This window comes from Haliaeetus albicilla, chromosome 1 (assembly GCF_947461875.1).
Source record: "Haliaeetus albicilla chromosome 1, bHalAlb1.1, whole genome shotgun sequence".
Taxonomy (NCBI): domain Eukaryota; kingdom Metazoa; phylum Chordata; class Aves; order Accipitriformes; family Accipitridae; genus Haliaeetus; species Haliaeetus albicilla.
Window position 1 is genome coordinate 48,570,205 of NC_091483.1, and position 20,916 is coordinate 48,591,120.

At 44.1% G+C, this 20,916-nt stretch overlaps 1 protein-coding gene across 5 annotated transcripts in view; it reads left to right on the top strand.

Annotated features, from left to right (window-relative positions):
* Positions 1–20,916, top strand: part of STOX2 (storkhead box 2) — a 150,301-nt gene that overhangs the window by 56,437 nt on the left and 72,948 nt on the right. Inside the window, exon 1 of one of the 5 annotated variants that reach the window (XM_069787906.1) lies at positions 18,504–19,711. The exons of the other annotated variants lie outside the window; for them this stretch is intronic. Coding sequence (XP_069644007.1) covers positions 19,546–19,711 — 166 coding nt within the window. The 5' untranslated portion in view covers positions 18,504–19,545. Of the gene's footprint in view, positions 1–18,503; positions 19,712–20,916 lie in introns of those variants that run through there. 5 annotated transcript variants of the gene reach the window in all.

The following is a 20,916-nucleotide window of genomic DNA, read 5'->3' on the forward strand; positions in this document are numbered from 1 at the left end:
CACTTTTCAATAGAAAAAAAATCTAAAATAACTTTTCTGGAAGCTATATATTTCTATATATATATTTCTGATATAAAAAGTGTGGGATGGTTCATTACAAGTTTCATAACTGTACACTAAAAAGTAGTTTATATCACTACCATCTCTTGAGTACATTCAACTTGCCTGGTTCAAAAATAAATTAAAATAAGGCAAGAGTTCATTGTATTTAAATACAATGCATCAGGGGTGAAAACATTCTTCACAGTAAGAGATGAGGAGGTGAACTGTTTATTCACCAAAGAAAGAGCATATTGTGGTCAGCCTTTGTCATGCATGTTTGTGCATGCAGCCTTGGTTATAAATTCCAGTATTCAATAATGCCACTGCTGGATTCTTTCTGTATTGAGAGCGATGCTATCCTCAAGAAATAAGACTGTTTGAAGTTCCCAGTAGCCACTATCCCATCAAATCAGGCAAGGTCAATAATGCTGGATAAATCTGTGCTAGTATATAAAGACAACATAATCATAAGGTGCAATGACATGATGCTTCAGCTTCTAGCCATAATGCATCATGTGATACACCTTAAAATTGTTGCTCATCTAGGTACTGCTTGTCATAGCCAAAATACTTTTTTGGGGAAATAAAAGTGAAGGGAGCTGGGCTCAAAAGAAAGAGGAGGTGATTCTTCATGCCAGAGGGAGTAACCTGCAGGACTTCTGGCTGGATGATGCTGTGGGTGCAAGTTTACATAGTCTGATGGGGAGACAGGGCAAGCCTTTGGCAGAGAGGTCTCACGGAGGCTACTCAATAGAGGAATCACAGCAGGCACAGCAAATCCCTTGAGCTGAAAATGGGGGGAGACACAGAGATTATTAGGGGGAGGTATGAATGCTGCCTTATTCTTCCCAGGCTGTGCACTGCTGACCTCTTTAGGAGGCTGAATATTGGGCTAGATGTGTATTGAGGATTACTGGTGCCTTCTGTTTTAATGGTCTTCTAATTCAAATTAAAAAAAAATGAAGCTGTTGAAAGCAGTTCTTGTGCAAATGAATCATAAATGTAAAGCAGTTTCAGGTGCCTGATGAACTGCATTCATTGCTTGGCTATCAGAATATAAATCATAGTTATAAACCCACGCCCGTGGAAGATTTCTGCTGTATTTATTCAGATGGCTTTCAAGCCTCATTTAAGAATGTGTTTCTCTAGATGTTTTCAAATGCTACCTTCTCATATTTTTTTTTTGTTGAATAGCTGACTAAAATGGTATGAACTGAATCATTGCGATGTATTTCCTCCCCCTGACCTCCCGTATTCTGTCAATTGCCCTAATAGATCTCCAATTTGCAGGATGTTAGAATAGTAAGTTGAATAGTTGCTTTCTTTAATGTCTTATCCTGAGCATCAAGGTATTTGAGCAGGTTACAAATGCTATCTGCTATTCAAATGACCAAAATGTAGAATTCTGGACTAAATAAATGTGCGTTCATTGCAGGAGTCCTGTGGCCACAGTACTAAGTCCAGTCTTGTCTCCTAGTGGAAGGGCAGCCGGTTCCGGCAGGGAATTACAGCTGCACGTCCCGCACTTGCTGCATCTCTGTCCAGCAGAGTATCACCGGCATCAAAGGCATGTCTTTGAAGGGAGTCTTTCAGTTAGTTGCCATGTAATCTTCCCCACCTGGCACTGACGGGTTTTACTGAGCGGGGGGAGCCCATCTCATCGTGGCTGCAGCTCATGCAGGGCTTTGTGCAGGAAGATGAGGCGCACCAGCCTGCTGGTGGGATGTTCCCCTGCCCGAGCAGGGCTCGTCTTCCCTGCATCTGCCAGGGAGAGCTGGGTGCAGAGCAGGGTGTGGAAATGCCAGGGGGTACCAAGATGCTGTGGATGCCCGGAGCAAGCAGGCACTAGCTTCTGTTGGGTGGTGCGTGCCATATTTTTGCCAGCCTCTGGAGGAACAGCTTTTCCCTTGGCTGGGTTTTGCTGCGGCCGGCTGGCCTGCCTGGGCTTGGGAGCGCGCTCAGAAGTACGTGCTCCGAGGTTTGATCTGCATTGCTTTAATCATCCCAAACAAGCCAGTCCTGTCCACATGCAAATACTCAGTAAGTGTCAAACTGTGTCATCCTTTTGCGTTTCATTTAACAGTTTCATATTTTTCTTAGTTTGACAACTGCTGCCTTATGAGAATCAGAAACAACCCCCTTGCTTGGAGTTGGCCCTTTTGCTTATTTGCATATGTTTCAGATAAGCATCAGTATTTCAAATCCTTCTGCTTTCCCCTTCTTTCTAGCTCGGAGCAGAAGGTGCCAGTGGTGGGACTGGTGGGATGGTCTAGAGGCACGCAGGCATGCCTGCCGGGAACTGGGCTGAGGTAGGGCAGAACAAGTTTTCAGATGTAAGCTGATCGCAGCTTGAGCCTGGGGCTTGTGGGGCTTCCTCTAACAGGTGAAAGGTTTTGGTGTGGTAATGAGCCCTGTGAGCAGTCTTCATTCTTCCTGCCTTAAATCACTGCTGCATTAAAAGTATGTTCCTTTTTTCCAACGCCATTCTTCCCCATGTCAAACAAAACTGTTTTATCATAAAGTTGAGAAAAAAAATAAAATCCTTCAAATTATTTTTTCAGGGGACATTGTACAGATAGTTTAGCATTAAAGATAAATGAAAGATTGGGATCATTTGTATCTGTATGTCTCAAAAGCTACCCTGTCCTTCTATCTATGCTTGTCACTTTAGGGAAAGCTGACATGTAGCCCACAGATAATACATGCATGAGGAACATCTTTTTGATGTCTTGTTAGGATGCAGGGCTGGCACTAGGAGATGCGAGTGCTGTTTCTAGCTGCTCCCTGCGTGGTGCTGGGCGAGCTCCCTGGGATGCTCTGGAGAGCAAGCAGCATGCTGGTGTGTTCCCCTTTAGGACTCTCAGTTGGAGCCTGCTGGGAACTTATTTTCTCCCTGTTTTTTCCCAGGATGCTGAAGCCCAATGAGAGCCAACTGGCCACATTTGCAGTCATGGGACTTTGGGCTTCTGTGAAAAATAGATTTAAAAACATCATCCTTTTCACTATGAAAGATGAGGCAAGTGAAATCACTGGACAGCTTTTAAAAACAGAGAGTACTATATTGTGTGCCTCTATCTAACTAGCTGCCATATCTCCCAGAGCACAGGGAGGCTATTTCAGTTACTTGTATTCCAAGCTACAGAAATGCTGTAACTAATATATTCTATAATTAATAGACCATACTGTCGTGTGGGATTAATAAACCCCACTGACATGACAACTCAAGTACTTGGAAATTTTTTTTTTCTTTTCATTTTAAAATGTGGATGTGAATAGGAAGAAGATGGGTAGTGACTTCACATATTTAGAAAGAAGGGTTTTTTCCTGGTCTGGATTGAAGTTTTCACTGTATTTGCATTAATGTATGAAATTTAGTGTTCTTTCTTCACAGTAGAATGAATAAAGATGCCATGAAAAAAGAAGTTGTTTCCTCGGTAGACTTTATGTTCCTGTACAGTTGTCAGTATTGCGCATATTTATGCCTGTTAATTTTTATTGAAATAAGAGTTTCTTCTAGTAAAACTTCATGCTTCCATAGAATTTCTCCCCCCCCCCCCCCCCCTTTTTTTTTAAGGAAACAGTGCAAGCAAATTCAGTTGGAAAAGTAAGAGCAATGTTGTGGGAGATGAAAAGTACATTTTTACTTTGTTTTTCCTTCACGACATATAGAAATAGAAAATGTAGGATTGTATTAGTGCACTTCGGCCATCTCAGACTATTACATGCTGGAGGAAGGGAGTCAAACGCTACAGCGAAGCAGATGGTGTTCATGAGTCTGTCTGTGTAACACTTCCTACACCACGGAGTGGGTGGAGGGATGGGGGTAGACTTCTCTACACTGGCACAAAGACTCAGATGCTGCACCACATAGAGCACCGGGCTGTCTTGCACCAGATGTTGATGGGTCAGATGTGAGTGTTCCTGCTTGGAGCCTGGCTTTCCCACGCTGTACCTGCTTCCTTCTTCCGGGCTTCAGTCTCTGGACTGCTGCTGTGGGATCTGCTGTACCCACAGTCCTGCTGAAGTCCTCAGGACTGCAAGGGTATTTATTGCAAGAGGAGTTGTTTGGAGCTCTAATTTATTCAGAGAGGCTCCCCTGTCCAACCCCACGGTAATATATAACTATGGATGTGAAAATGTGATCTGTAACCAGCTGATCCATGCAGCCATCCTGCATGGATCTTTTCAGCACAAAGCGGCCTGTGAGGGCACAGATAAGCATATCCTGTATCACATTTACATCCTGGTAATTCAAAGAATCTACTGAAAAATGTCTTGCTCTACTTTTAGGACTCTTGCTAGTACGTAAAATGCACTGACTGCTTTTAATCCTTTACTCACTTTAGTTGCAGTACAAGAAGACAGTGAAACTTTTGCTAGTGGGAAAATAACGTAAAAGTTCTTTGTCTGGAAAACATGGGCTAGGAAGTGGTTGCCAATGGCCTTTACAATTGAAAGGCTGGTTATTAACCATAGCTGAGGGCAGTAGCATTACTGTAACTGCAGACAGAAAATACTTTCTGATGATTGTCGGGGACTTAGACGGTCACACCTTTCCTGATTTTCAGCAGCTAATTTGTCAGTTGAAATATTTTAATTCTTTTCCCAACACTGTATTTACACATAATTGGATTTTATGGGCTTAGAATGGCTGCATTATTTTTCCATGCCCAGAAGATAATGAGAAGAATTAAAGAGAAGATAATGAGAACAATCCTAAAGAGGGGGTGAGATGATCTAAGAAGAATCTGTATTTTCAAGAATGGTTCATATGGCAGGGCTCGCTTGATACACAAACAGTGTTTTTTGCTTCCCTACCACATGACTGTGGTTTCATCATGCATCATACAGGGTTAGCACCAGGGTTGCATCCACAGGGGGTAGTGAACAGGGAGTGGGAGCAGTTCCTGGATGGTGTAAAGGGTACAGCCAGTAATTACAGGCTCACTTCCCTGGAGGACCTGAGCGACTTCTGTCCTGTACCCAAGCCAGTGAGCAGGGCAGCTGTAAGTCTGTGATCCCCTGTAACCCTTTCTTGAGCTGCAGTGTTAGACATACCAGTTACTTAACTCCCTGGCCGTGAGAAGGGTCAACTGTGACTTTTGTCATTGTAGGAGAACACAACGTAATTTGAGGGTACATACCTGAACCCTTGATGTTGTGTGTAGGTAGCTGTATGTACTATGTATTTAATATATACATAATATATAATGTAGCTGCCACTAACATAAGGAAAGTTTCTTTTTTGCAAAAATGTGAGTAAATAAACAAGTTCGGCCCACATAAGTCATCAGACGGAGAGTGATAACTCATTGGCCATCTGCTTCTCTCTGCGACATTGTTTTCCTTGTCTGCTTTTCGGATACAAAAATGTATGACAGAGAGTTTCAGCTTGCCATCTTCAGCTAATGCAGTTGTCGCAGTCATCCTTGGGTGATTACATTTTGTTTCTGACCATGAAAATCATGATATCCAAGAAAAAGCCGACTTCCAAAAAAAGTCAAGCAAACCATGAACTCATACATGAATTATGAACAGGATTTCTCCAGTTCATCAGAATAACGATTTTGTTACTGGAGTTATTTATTTTTAATCTAAGACCAGTAATTACCCTTTTTGGTAAATGTGGAACCCTAGCTTGTGCAGGAATAGGTTCAAACATGGGTAAACATAATTAAGTTTCTTTAGGGGCATTCAAACCCGGTAACTTGCCTCCATCACTTGGGAGGTGTTTCTGCTTGTAGTACCTATAGTAATTTGTATGCACGTTGCTCGATACATCTCCATAACTGACTCTAAAGCTATGCATCCTGTTTTGGAAAGGATTTATGTAGTTCTTTAAATTAAAGGTGTGTAGCGTTACCTTTTTTTTCTTTGAGAGGGCAAAGATAGTCTGAATGTTTTCTGAATTTGTTCTTGTTTTGACCACTGAATTTTCTCACAGTTGGTAAGCTCAGGTCTTTTTTCTTAAATGTTATTTCATGAGTTAGAAGGTTTGAATGTCTTACGTAATTGTTTCGGGGTGGTGGAATATTGTTATTAGAAGATGGATATGGTGAAATATGTGTTTCTAGTCATGTTTTCTCTCAGTCTGTTTGTTCTGAAATCGCCAGGCTTTGCACTGATTTTCAAGGCATAGCAATCAGGGAGAATGCAGTTTTCTGAAGTGGTACAGATAAATAGGAATCTGTTCAGACACCCTCCAAATCAAGATCTTATCACTTTCGAAATGGCCTGCTCCACATTTCAACTTGCTAAAAGAGGAATCTGTGTTACTGTAGTCGTGTGCTCGGAGATGAGTGTTCTTGTTTAGTTTGGCTTTTTTTTCTTTAAATATGGAAAAAGTAAAATGTGTTGGAAACTTCTCTAACTGGTTACACCAAAACAAGAAGTAGAACTAACTATTTAAATGAGTTGTTAACAGCACAGAGTTATGAAAAATGTTAGTGGTATATGTCTCATTAAAATTGATGAGAAGTCTTACTCATCAGAAATACATAACTTTTAAAAAAAATATGAATATCGAATCACTAACATTCTTTTGCAACTAATGGGTGGTTGGTTACTTTAGTTGAGGACAGAGGTACTAGTAGTTTTGTTTCATATTGAATTTTTTTTTTCCTCTTGGACAAACCAGGCTGACTGACTGTAGTTGATATTGCAAGCAGTGTGAGTCAAGGCAAGCCTGAACTGTGTCAGTGAATCATTGCTTCTGACTCCTAGGAGATTTGTGGACCTAACCTCCTCTAACAATAAACTACCTACCTACCAGGGTTCCTCTAGGGACACTTTTCTAGCTGCACACTTTGCTGAAGCCTAGGTGCAGGTTACAACCACCTGGAGTTTGTTCTTACTTGTTTTATAGGAGTAAGGAGTCCCAACAGACAGGCAGGATCACTACCTATCTTGTGTTGATTCCTGCCATGAAGAGTGAGGATTGAATACGAGGAGCATTTTTGCCTGCCAGGGCTATGTCCAGCAGTGCCTGTTCTTCAAAGGCTTTGTCCTGCTTCACTGGCCTAAAGCAGGGTGTCAGGGCAGGGCATCTGTTTCAGAAGAACCCTGTCTTCTTTTAAACTGTGTAGAGCCAATACTGCCTGCGCAACTAATTATTGAGGCATGTTCTTCTGTGTGCTAGTCTGGCATGTTATAAAAGATGTCTGTGATCTGTAATCATGGTTTCTGTGCTTGTTTAATCATCGAGGAACAATAAATTTTCTGCTTACCCTCCTTTGCCTTTCATCCTCCTCCATCCCACCTTGCCAAAAGCATGTGATGTTCCTGAGCTTGGTATAACTTTTCAGTCCTTTTCTGTAGCTGGAACATTTCTGCTTTCCCTCCTGTGAACGTACCCAAATAATATACTTATGTCTAGAAGCAGAGGACAGCAGCTTGTCAAACATGCATGTAGTCACAGCAATGGCAGTTTCTGTGGGCTGGGCTACACTAATTTGCAAATAACCCAACATTAAACAGCTTGAATAACTTCAAACTGCAGTAGCCTGGTTCTTCAGGATCACCAGTGATTTAAACACACATTTGCTGCTGGCTGGAGCACTTGCTTCCATTAACCACTTCATCTAATTAAAGGGGTTTTTCACGCTTGGTACCTTTCATGAGACTGAAGTCCAGAGGCTCCTCAGACTGCTGACATCACTGTGGCAACTGGTTACATTCCTCCTCAACTACACAATCTCTAAATCTGGACAGGGATGTTTCTGCGGAAGTCTGGTGGAGCATCTAGCCAGAAGCTACTATGGACAAGGCTTGTGAGACCTTGCGAGACCTTATGAGACGAGCAAACCAAACACAAGTTCCTCAAAATGAATGTAAAACTCATTTTTCATTGAGTTTAAGATACCCAAATGAGGAAGTAGAGGCATTGGGTGTTCAGGGTGGGGCAGGGGCCAGAAATAAACCTCCTACCACCCCGTTTACCTCCAGGGGAATGCAAGTGGACAGGAAAACTTGACCACTGACCAACAGTTTTGAACGACAAAGCTCATCACTTCCACCTGGGGCCTATGTCAGTGGCAGGGCACCGTTGTGTCTGCCTGCTCCCCTGTCCTGCAACTCTCGCATAGTTTAAGCTGACAAGTACTTCTTGGCAAAGCTGGCATGCTAAACTAATTTTTTTTTTTAATCTACCTTGAAAATCCCATCTTCCTGCAAATACAGTAATTACCTGTATTTGTCGAGAAAAATTGCAGCAGACAAAAGGCTTGTTAGTTTATGGGATAAGAGGGGATAAAACAGGTCTCACAATCCTCGATCCTTTTGTGTGCACTGGAAGGCTCTTGGCAGAAAGATAGCTGGATTTCCAGTGCAGCAGGGAACCACACTGGCTTCTATTGAAATAATTGGGCAGATGCTGCAGAAGATTATGCAATAAAACCTGTATGTTACTTTTAAGTGGCTGGGGTTTTGATAATTGCTGTAGGACCATTTATTAGGTAAATAATTAGTCTTTGCAGATAAGAAGTAGGATACACTGTACATTGGAGAGATTTATGAGAGCTAAAAGGTAACACATGCATATATTGGCAGCTGTTTACAGCACTAATTTGTGTGTTTCATTTCATTCCTGAATTTTATTTCAAAAGCTTCAGACAATGCAGGATTGAGAATACGGTGGCTGAAAGCGAAGCAACTAAGAAACGTATCTGAAAAGCCTGCGTATGATATCCATTCCTTTTATAAGGAGTATTTCCTTTATGACCTCCTCCTGTTTTGTATTTAACATTTCAAAGAACTTTGGGGGACTGTCTGTAGGCTGTGTCTTCATGAAGCCAGTAGCCAAGGATTTAAAGTATTGTCATTGCTGGCCTGAAGCTGAAAACTGCAGGCGGTTTTAATCCTGGGGTGTGGGGGGGTAGGTGTTTAAACCCAACCTTTTGTGTTCAGATTAGGAGTGCAGGAGGATAGACTTAAGGGGTGTTAGTGAGAGTTTTTTCATTGGTAGCTCAGTAATAGCATCAGGCTTTGAAACTACTTTTTTCCAATTCTTTGTTATTTCAGTAATTACTATGTGGTGGGTAGAAATCCATAGGGTTTCTGTTTTTTTAAGTACCACAGCAATGACACAGGGATGTAGGCAATAAAAAGAAGTACTTGTTTTTATAACTTTTAACTCCTTGGACGACTGAGAGCACTTAAATGCCTTCTCGGATAGTCTATCATTGTTTCAGTCCTGGATGTCTGTGTTTATTTTGTCTTGGTTCCATCAGCTGGGGTAATAGTAAGATCCATCTTTGCAGAGGAAGGAAGTCAAAAACAATTTGGCACTAGCATCATACTCTGACAAATCCAAAATCTGCCAGTTGTGAAGGCAGATTGCCTGATCTACCTTACACTGTCTGAGAGATGGAAAGGTTACCGAACATCTCTCCCATCAAGGAAAAGATCAAAGGCAAGTTGCTGAGCACTTGCATACGGAGTTTCTTTTACTTTCTGTTAGAACCTAAGAAACATTTGTCCTGAGTATTTGTTGATTCCTGGAATAGCTGGGGGTAAAGAGCACTTGAAATTTTTATGTGTGGAAACATGATGACTGCTTGCAAGAGTTTCTGAGATGAGCACCATAACTAATAAGATTTACTACAGTTTGCTTGTGTAGGTATTGAGTTCAGCTCAACAGTGGTCAGTTTTAATGAAGACTAAAGACTTTCTAGCTCTTCATTTTGTATAGGATTCTTTCAAATAGAATTGTAATGCTAGGAAATGTCACTTTCATGTAAACTGTCTCACTTATGATGTTTGCTTCTTTTGAAAAAGATCTTTTTAGATTTCCAGAAATATTAAGTATAAGTGGTTCTCTCTGCCTTACAAAAATTCATTATAATATGAAAAGCATTTTGAAAGAAACCTTATCCTATGCCAGTGCCATTCACATGCTTTAAAGGATGTAAGTACTCTTTTGTGGTGGGAGTGAGGAGTATACTTTTCAGAATTAGAGGAGATTTTTTCTCTATTTTTCTAATTTGATATTAGTTTACTTAATTTCACTATTTCAGTTTGGCTATTACAATGATATTCCTTTGTAATAAGGGATATTTTTCTTCATAACATCTACTTTTCACTTGTTCTCAGCCTTGACTCTGGTAGGAAACTTGTAGGTTGAAAAATTCACACCAGATACTGCTCTTCTATCCAGTGTGATGCTCAAGTGCTATGTTAGAAGCAGTTTGCTAAGGTGAGGCTTTGGGTGCTGTTTCTGCATAGCTTCACAGAGGACTTGAAAGATCTTGCACTGACCTTCAGAAAATCTGGACAATAACAGTACTCTGCTGGCTTTACATCCCTCTATGTATTTAAAACCAAATTAATTAATAACAAAGCAACTGACAGCCACCCAGTAATATAGAAGGATATATAGAAAAAAGTAGTAGAGCTCCCTGTGGTTGATACATTTGCTTTAACAGATTGCACTGTTATGTAGGGCATCACTTAGTAAGACAAAAATTATTTTGTTGCACTAGTCCCCAGCTGAAGAATTTTTCTTACAAGGTGATCAGAGAAGTTTGAGACCCAGTGCTGTAAAACGTTTTTTTCTTGTTCCTCTACTAGAATACAAAAATCTCTGCACTCAGGAGAAATGCTCAGAACAGCTTCTACAGAGAGGCAAGTGCAAGTGGTGCCTGCATAAACCTTCATCTGAACAGGGCAATGGGAAATTGTCTCTGGGTGCACACAGGTGGGTAATGTCAGAACTTCGAAAGCCAAGCAGAGGGTGGCAGCAAGCTGTGGTAGCCAGGAATAGGCAGAGTAGCTGTCCCAGGAGTGGAGTCTTCCTTCTGATGGGTGCTACTGCGGCATCAGAAGAGAACAGAGAAGCTCCAGGGTCCCACTGAAAACCAATGACTAAAGAGTACCACCTTCATGGGAACAAACTGACTCTGCAACACTGCAGTCTGGTCCAGAGAACATGCAGGCTGATAGTTTTGCATTGAGTTTCCAGAAGCCTTTGGGTCAGGCATGTGTTGAGTCACTAATTTCTGACTGTGTTTATGACTCCTCTCTTGAGTTTTTTGCTGCCCAAATACTAACAGATGCCAATGAGACAGCCTCTGAATCTCTAAGACTATGATAAAATATGCAAGGAGTAATTGAATTACTTTTCTGTGAGGTGATGATCAGTGCTTTTTCACTCTTGGGTTTGTCTCTTGCTTGCATTCTCTTCAAACTGATGGGTGGGAACCATACATTTTCAGTGCTAAACCACTATTTTAAAGGTCTGCTTAATATAGGCAGAGCTTCATGCACATATGGAAGTAAATTCATGACAAGAGGTTGTTTACAAAGGGTGGAGCAGCCTATTTTCAGGCCTCCCAACTTTTCTAAGGTTTTTAAGATCTCTGCCTGTTATACATGCTATATATATATAAATCTATAAAATATACCTACTATATTCCACAGCTGTATAAGCAAGAATTTTGAGAGGGAGCTTAGTACTGGGTTGTTCAGCAAATGCTCTGTGGAGTTATAGCAGCTGCTGGGATTTAGTTTCCTTGGTGTGCTGCTTCAGTTTTTAGGACTGCCCATCAAATATGTTCATTGTCCCATTTGCAAACATGCCTGCTTTTGTGTATGGCAAGTAATTCTTCTAGACAAGAATTTAGAGTTTAAAACTAATATACTGATAAATAATATCCATGCAACATGCAAAACAGTGCTCACTTGCTATAGCCAATGGCTTCCTCTTCTTTCTCAATGGATTTTTCCTTTAAAGGTACCTACCTGACACACAGAATCTGCTTGTTGTTTGTGTTGCTGTAGCACTCAGGAGCTTCAGCAGAGCCCAAGGCCTGCTCATGATTGGTGCCATCTTCACAATCTCGTGAGGTGTTACATGAGTGTAAAGCAAAAACACAGGCTCTGTGGAGGAATGGGAAGAGACACAGAGATGTGTGAATTAGTCTTTAAAAACATAATCTGTAATGGCTTTTACTGCTGGTAGGATCTACATTGGCTACTTACTTCTCGCTCTCTATTTTTTCAACTCCCAAAGCAGAAGGATAGGCTGTCTTTCTAACTTACAGTACAGCTGGCCCCCATATATCAGTATGTTACTTAAATACCAGGGTACTAATGATATGTGACACCAGTGGAAAACAAGAAAGTTAAGGCCAACACTTTTGGCACATCTTTTACTACTATATTCTTTGGAAGAGCAGCCAGTGAATGAATTGACTTGCTGTAAATCCACTTCTCCAAGTTTTTGAACTCTATTATATGCGAGAGGTTTAATAAATACTTGACTCTGTGAAAATGTGTGCAGGATTCATGGCTTGCCTCCCTCTCCAGTTAGTTTTGTACACCGAGGAGTTACAAGCCCAGCTTCCATCCGTTTTAACGAACCAGCTTTGAGTCAGTGATAATAGGAGAGGAAAAGCATGCATCAATGCAAAGGCTGTATCCTACAGCCTGTGTTCCTTCTGGTATGCTGGTATGTTTTTAGGTAGTCTTGGGTACCCAGATTTAAAACCCTTCTGCATCAATTGTCTTCTGTGCAGAGGAAGCACAAATGCAGTCAGAAGGTCTCGCATAAAAAAAAACAAACAGGGGAGCCTTTCTTCTTATAACAGAGGCAGGTTTTTCTTAAAAGTCATGCAAGTTAAAATAAATACCACAGCACATAAGCCAGCACACAGAAAAATGAATCAGTGAGCTACAGCATGTGTGCAGCAGCAGTACTGCATTCCTGTCATCACACATTCCCAAAGCATAACAGTGAGAGAAATATGATCCGAAACTGGTTTAAGTGGTGCTGTAATTAAGCCAGGATTACTACCATAGTATAACACAACCTGATAGCGTTCCAGAGGTAGACTGAAGACTTGCTTATGATAAGCTCTGAAACATTTTCCTTTTTTTATATTTGGAGTTTTTTTACTTACACCTTTGCCCTTGGGATTTTTTCTTTCCCTTTCTGGTGGAGTTTCTCAAACGCTCTCTCGAAGGCGAGAGGGTTGTTTGAGCAAGCCCAACTTTTCCCTTGCCAATAAATCCATCAAGAGAGGTTGCCTTACTTTGTGACCTGGACCACAAGCATAGAGTAGAAGTACTTGGCTTCTCTTGCATATTTGAGTAACAGTGGGTACCAGAGAGAGGTGACAATACTGTTAATGTCAGAAATCTAAGGGCTGGTGTGAAAGAGGATGTGCTGCATCATGAGTTTTCTGGTTTGTTCTTGCCAGTATATCTGATTACAAAGACCTGGAAGGGAAAACTAGTGCTTCCTACAGCCAAGGACAGTTGCAGCCTGTTGCCAGACCTCCTTAACTAGTAAGGGATTGCACAAAAACATCTTTTTTAGAGTCTGAGTTCTGCACATTTGTTAATATAGAGACACAAGAATCCATGCATGAAAATGGTGAGTTTATGCAGTGGACAATTTTCTCACTTCATGGATTTATTAATATTAGAAACGCAGGCAATGTATTTTGTCAGGAAGGCTCTTACGCAGAGCTGTAGATCTAATAAAACCATATATTGCCAAGGCCTGTGATGTTATACCTGAGTTTGGTGGTTTCCCCAAGTTCTTAATTACATTTTTTCCACCTCTTCTCGCACTCAACTTTCCTTCCCCCCCTCTGCTTTACTGCTTTTCAACTGCTTGTACTACAGGCTTTTTATCTCTTTATTTTCTACTTATTCTTTTCTGCTCTCCCTCTTCCACTTTCATAGGCCCTGCATTTCCTTCCTAGCATCTTGCAGCATCCTATCTCCACTTTTTAAAAAGTTACAGAATTTGACGGTTTTGTTTTCATAGGCCACAAAATGGCTCTCTGCTCCCTGTTTTACGTGGCTGCCAGTGACTGTGGCTGCTGTTAGGACAAAGTCTCCCCTGTGTCCCAGTAATAACAACTCTATTTGTAGTCTTTGTTTCTGAAGCTGGCGACCGGGAAAGGACCCTTATCATAGACCTGCAGGGAGTAAAGCCACAAGGCTTTGTGCCGAGCACTCGGTATCTTGACATTGTTGGTTCTTCTGGTGGTGTTGGGTGCTTGTCAGACACCAGCTCAGCTGACAGTAATAAAGCAAAGCCCTTTTAATTTCCTCACTGCAAGGCAGACAGTTGACTATGTGCAACAGGCAAGGTAGTGACAGGGTAAGGGAGAACCCAGGCTTTGAATGCATAGTTTGAGAGATGATGATTTTAGAGGTGTAGCTTGTCTTAGCAAAGAGGGGGATTGCTTTCCTCCTTGTGTGTCCTATTATTTTGCCATTTTTATTTTAGTGTTTGGCTTGCATGCTTATTTCATTTGAAAACCTCATGCAGTCAGTCCCCAAGCCAGTCAAGCTGAGGTGGTAACACCAGCCCACCCTGCTACTGAGGCCTGCTTCTCTCCCGCTATGGAAACTTGTTTGTCATGGGGAGGAAAAAAGAAGTAGCCCCAACTGAAACTTGAAATACCACATTACATGAGAGCAATTACCATATATGCACACGTGCACAAGCATGCATGCACACACACATGCAGAGAAATATATATATATACAGCTCACCATATTGTACTCTGCTACATGATTATAATTTTTCCATTGAGGAAAAATTAGCCTATGAAATCAATGCTGGGACCCTTGAGTTTTAAGCGTATTTGCCACTGATTACCTACACTCTTCTGGGCCAGTGATGTCCTTTTCTTTTTGCCATTTTCCGTCTATAAAATGGGAACAGACCTGCTTAGCAACTAATAAGTGAGTGTTTATGAAGATCAAATGCAATAGAGATCCTTAGTAATATTTGTTTTCTCACTTTTTAAAAAGATAACACAGAAGGTTTTCAGAAGCTAAGATTTTGAATTGCTTCTCTGAAAGCCTTCAGGTTCCCTGTGAACTTGGACTGAAGCAGGGTTGTGACTGAAACCTTGAACACATAAGAATCCTTTGTAATATCTTATATGTACCTTAGCTTCTTTTTTGAAATTCATAATGTTAAATCAGTGCCTTTGAAATGTCTACTATTATGTTGCCAATTCCTGATAAGGAGTTGTTAGGTTAAGAGGGAGGCAGGATGCCTATTTTTGGTTTAGTTCAGACTTTTTTCCCAAGATCTCTATGGTCTATTCATCCAAGCTTCACCTATCCCTCTAGTAATTCAAGAAAGAGATGTTACCTTTTGGACTTTAAATACCAAATGATAAAAATAAATGCTCTATCTGATTCTCAACAAAAAGCTTCTGTAGTAAAAAAAAAAAAAAAAGCTGGGGGTGAATAAAAAAAAAAAAAAGACAGCAAAAAGTTTTGAAACCATCTCTCTTTCCTCTTCATCATCGATAGGAAGTGATCAGATTCCCTTAAGTTCAATTCCTGCTTGGAAGAAGTATTTTTCCTTATTCGTAGCAAGCCCCGTCAGACTATTTCCATACTTCTTTTTACAATTAGGCAAAACTTTACCAATGTGTAGCAGGTAGGCAAACATATTTGTAAATTAAAGCAGAATTTCCCAGTGGTTTCAGCCAAAGAAAACTGGCGTCCCCGCCACTGTTAGAACTGTTGGATTAAACAGCGTATTTTTATTTATTTCAAACTGTGCTTATAAAGGTACTGTACTATTGTTCACCAAGCAGGACGCCATTTGTAGCTGGGAACATTTCTTTCTCTACCCTGCTCTAACATAGCCGTATGAATCCAGACATTTATTTTCTTGTATTAAAAAAAACCCAACTAATTTAAAATGTCTAAGAATAAAATGTTGTGGGGTTTTTTTGAAAGCCCTCAAATTTTAGCTTTCAGTTCATATGAAGAAAATTATTTTATTTCAGTTTGGCCACCGAAGCAAAAAATCAATTACCTTCACAGTTCTAGCTCTTTTTCCAAAGCAAACAGCCAAAACTTAAACTTGGTCTTTAATTATATGTTTGATTCATCCCAGTAACAACACTTGACTTCAAACAATGCAAGAGCAGGAGGAAACTTGCTCTGAATTCCTCTCTTCAAAGAGAAGAACTCTTTCAGATACCATGTCAGAAAACTTTAAGCTGAAACCAAACAAGATAACTGTGAGAAGACTGAATACAAGAAGTTTTAGCTGACCACAGGAATAACGTCTCAGTACTGAGAGGAGGCCTCCAAAATTGCTTTTAAACAAATCTCCCCACATTTGGGAAAAGAAAGTTGACCTTGCTAGATGGATTGCTTATTCCTCTCATTCCCTCCTCCCCCCATTTTAATATGAAAATAACTTTTCATAGTTGTAGGAGCAAATTATTGTTTGCTTAAAATTATCACACAACAAAAATGCATCCTGTTATCTGTGCCCAAAACTATGAACCAGTCTGATTCCTACAACTGATTAAGTAGAAGGTACTGTGTGTTAATCCTATGTACTGTATTACTCTCGTGACCATTCCCGCAAGTGTACAAATTAATTAAACTACTTGAAAGACAGTCACCGGTTCATTACTGCACAGCAAATTGCTCAAAAAGAATTGGGATATGTGTGCTTTATCCAACAGCTGCAGAGCCATCCCTTGGCTTTTTATCTGATACTTGTTACAATAGCTCTGGAACTAGACTCAAATCTTTTTATTTGGGAATAATTATGCAGAAAGCCAGCATAAGGATCACTGTGGTCTTGTTCCCCCCCGCCCCCCTTTGTTCTGTCTTTCTACTTCTTGACCTCATTTTTCCTCCTCATTGCTTATTCCTATTTGTCTCATGTCTTTTTTTAATGGAACAGATTGATATTTAGGGCTGTGTCTAGACTAGGAGAAAGGCTGAGTTTAGTTCAGCTGTAGGTTGAAGCTAGCTGGCCAGCTATATTCAACCACTTCTTGACAGCTGGAAGTGCACTGCCACAGTTGGTTCAACTTTCAGACAGTGCAATAAGAGTTTATGCTCCTGGCTAGAATTTAATTTGCTTTTACATCTGGTAAAATGGGTAAGTTTTTTAAGTTTGACTTAGCTAGGTAGCGCTAACCAATTTATCCCAACCTCAGCCTTTGATGAGAAAAGTTGAACAGTTCTAGAAGTTCTCCTTACAGTTTTTCTGGTCTGAGGGTGAAAACATGTTCTATAATAAGCTTTGCGTAGGTTGATGAGTAAATTGCTAGATGAGTAAGTTGCATGATGGAAAATATCTTATATTTTTATTAGTGGAGCTCTAGGCCATTTTTTTTGCTCATCTTTCTTACTTTTTCCTGGTTGTGACCAGTATACAAAGTATAAATGGAAACATGTCATTCCTGATGGCTTCTCACACAGTTGGAAGGAGATGAGGCTGAATGAGAAAGGACCCCATAGTATTTAATTTTCAATGTTCTTGCTGGGTTTCATTCACATCATTTCTACTCACGTGAGAGGGATGGCTGCATATGAAACCCTGAATCATTCTTTGGCGTGTGTTCTGCCCACAGTAGTATGGCTAGCCAGGCGAGCTGAGGTGGATACTGAAGTGATTAACCCAAAGCTGTGCAGCAAGGCAGCAAAGGGATAACGTCTCAAGGTCCGCTGGCTTTGATGTTCAATTCATTCACTGACGGTCATCCTTTCACGGGTTCACCACTATTGAAAAATTTCAATTACTGACAAAATTACAGTCCTCTGATTTTCCATGCTCTTAGAAATGTGACACAACCCACTTTAAGAAAGGTTAAATAATTATAAAAACGTGAACAGAAGTAATTTATTGGCAGCATTTTCAAATCCCTGCGTTGCAGTCGTAACGCTGGCACCACCTGATGCCAAGCGCGCTCAAAGCTGTCCCGCGGAGGAGGAACCGAGTCCCCTCCTGCCGTTGTGGTTAACCGGGGTTCACAAAACCCCGCTCCCCTGGCGGCCTGGCCCAGTTCAAGATGGCGCCCTGGGCGCAGCCGCAGGCGCCACTGGGGTGAGAGGGTGGGCGACCGCCTTCCCACCGGCGAGGCGGGTAGGCTGCGTGGGTGTCCTGGATATCCTTGCGGGGTGCAATGCTTTTTTAAGGCGGCGGCGTGACTGACCAGGCCCTCCTGGGGAGGGCCGGGACGCAGCGGCTCTTCAGGTGCCGAGGGGGAAAAAGAAGGCGATGTCGAGGGGGGTGAACCCCGCCGGCTCCACGACGGGGTGCCCCGGGGGTACAAACCTCTCCCGGCCCCCTTCCCTCCGCCGTATCCGGTCGGCCCGGGGCGGGAGCGGTGCCCGAAGGGGCCCGGAGACGAGACGAAGCGAGGGGAAGCGAGGCGGACCTCGCCGCCGTGGCCGCCCTGCCCTTCCGCCCCTTCCCGCCGCTCGGGGCGGCGCGCGCCGCCGCCCCCTCCCCATTGGCTGCCGCGGGCGGCGCCCGGAGCCCGGCGCTGCGGGGTGCCCGGCGCTGCGCACCGCGCTCGGCGCCCGCCTCCCCCGGCGCCGCCCGGCCCCGGCGCTCCCCCGCCAGAGCCACCGCCGGGAAGGAAGGAAGGCAGGACGGGAGGGAGGACGGACGGACGGACGGAAAGGAGGCGGAGCGGGCGCGGGCAGCAGGGGGCCGCGCCCCCCGGGGTACGCGGGTGCCTGCGAGCCGGCCTGAGCCTCGGCCGGCGCCGCACGGGGGAGCGCGGAGCCCGGCGGGACCCGCAGGCCGCGCCGGGACTAGCATGAGCCCGGGCGGCGGCGCGGCGCCCGGCGCTCCAGCAGCAGCTGCTCGCGGCGCGGCGGGGCGGAGGGAGGGCGGCGGGCGGGCCGGGCAGGCGGGCGGTGCGGCCGGCGGCCTCCCCGCTGGCCTCGCCCCCCGCGCCGGCCGCCCCTAGCGCGGAGCCGGCGGTCGGTCCAGCCCCGGGGACAGGCGGGCGGGGGTCGGGGTCGGCCATGGCGAGGCGCGACGCTGCCGGGGGCCGCGGGCCGCTGCCGGCCGCCCGGGCGCCGCGGGCCTGAGGGGAGCGGCGGCGGCGGCGGGGGAGTCGCGGCTGCTTCCGCCGGTCTCGCGGCCGGGAGAGGCGCCTGCGGGCCCTCCCGCCTCCTCCTCCTCCTCCTCCTCCTCCTCCTCCTCCTCCTCCTCCTCCTCCTCCTCCTCTCCTCCTCTCGCCGCGCCGGGAGGTGCCGCCGCCTCCCCAGCGCCGGGCGCGCCGCCGTCGGGGTCGCAGCCGGCGGCCGCGGGGTTTTCCGCGTTTGTTTGGGCCTTTTGTGTCGCGGCTCACAGTTGGCTAAGCACGGCCGGGCTGAATCGGGCCATTGTTCGGGACCCCCGAGCTCCCACGCTGCACATCTCTCATCCCCACCCCCCGTCCCGCTTCCCCCCCCCCCTTTTTTGCCTGAGAAGCCACATAACGTGCCTTTCCTCCACGCGATCTGGGAGCTGTAAGCCGGACCGATTGCAAATGAAGTGTAATGCATTGTGGGACGTGTGTAAAATTGGATCATTCGAGGGGAAAAAAAAAAAAAAAGGAAGGGACCTGCGGCTGGCGCCCTAGAAGAGGTAGCGGCGAGATGCGCGCAGGTTGCGCCCGGCGGTACCTGCGCTAGGCTGATGCCAGGCAGCGCGCATCCGGCGAGCCGCAAGGCCTGACCCATGCAGCGGCGGGAGGATTAGGCTCGGGCATCCTCAGGATGAAGAAGACGCGGAGTACGACCTTGCGGCGGGCCTGGCCTAGCTCCGACTTCTCCGACCGGGCCTCAGACCGCATGAGGTCCCGGAGCGAGAAGGACTACCGGCTGCACAAACACTTCCCACCGGCTTTCCTTTCCCAGGCATCGCGGGGCTACATGACATCAGGTTCGTAACGTTATTTGTGCGTGCGGGAGAGCTTTATTGCGAGGCTGGTGCGGGATGTGTGTCTGGCTGGGAGGGCTGCGTTGGTGGGTACGGAGGGGAGCCTGCGACCGGGAGCCCAAGTTGTAATGAATAATGCAAAAAAAAAAAAAAAAAAAATAGCATACATCCACCATTTTGTACCTCCGCAAGATTCACAGCGGGGCCCTCACAATATGGTGTTTAAAATCTAATAGTGGAGTGAAATAAACGTACGAGAGAAACGGTCACGTCTGTCGTGGAAGGGCAGCTAAAAATGACTGGGTGCGCAGAGCATGGAGCCCTTTGCTGCTTTTGTGCGTAAAAGCATGTGCTGGGTATTTACTGCTGCCCCACACGCTCCCCTTTAAATGCCGTTAACTCTAGTTAACTCGTTGGGGTTTCGTGTTTTTCCATTTTGGAAAGGAAAAGGGTCACCTGTGATGGCAAACGCTTTTGCCTTGTTACAGTTCTCTCTGGGTTTCAGCTGCATGTTTCTGCAATGGCAAAGCACGCTTTGGTGCAAATGACTATAAACACATTTGGATCTGTTATTTGAGGTGTAGAAGGAGAACAGACTTGTGTATGTGGGGGAACGCACACGTGCCTGTATATTTGTTTGTTGATTGCTTTCAAGGGAGGCTGTAGGGAAATAATGGACACTGCACCAACATGTTTGTGCATGGGAAAGAGAGAGCGCAAACAAAACAAAAAACAGTGCAGGGAAAGGCAGGCACTGGGGAGAGGCTTGGCCTCCGATGGGGTGCTGGTGCGATTTTGGAAAGCCTCAGTACTGTTAATGGAAGCTGCTCCATCCTGAAATGCATCTTAATGGCCTTAGAATTCAGACATTTCATAAACACCCGAAAGAAGACTTGGGAAAATGCTGATGGGGAGGGGGCCGGGGGCAGAAAATCCTGGAAACCTCCTTTGTTGTTCTGCTGCCTGCTTATTGTGATGGTCGGACATAACATTTCATTACTATGATGGCAAATTCCAATTTATCATGAAGGCGCGTTTTCCCTCTGAGGCTCAATTTAGGTTGAGTGGGCAGATTCCTTTAAATGAGAAAAAGAGGGAGAGGGAGAAAATGAAAGTATTTATTATGCATTACTGAAAACATTTCCAGTCCTGTGCCCTGTCCCATTCCCCACCCCCCCATTTCTGCTGCAAAGGTTGAGCCAAAGATT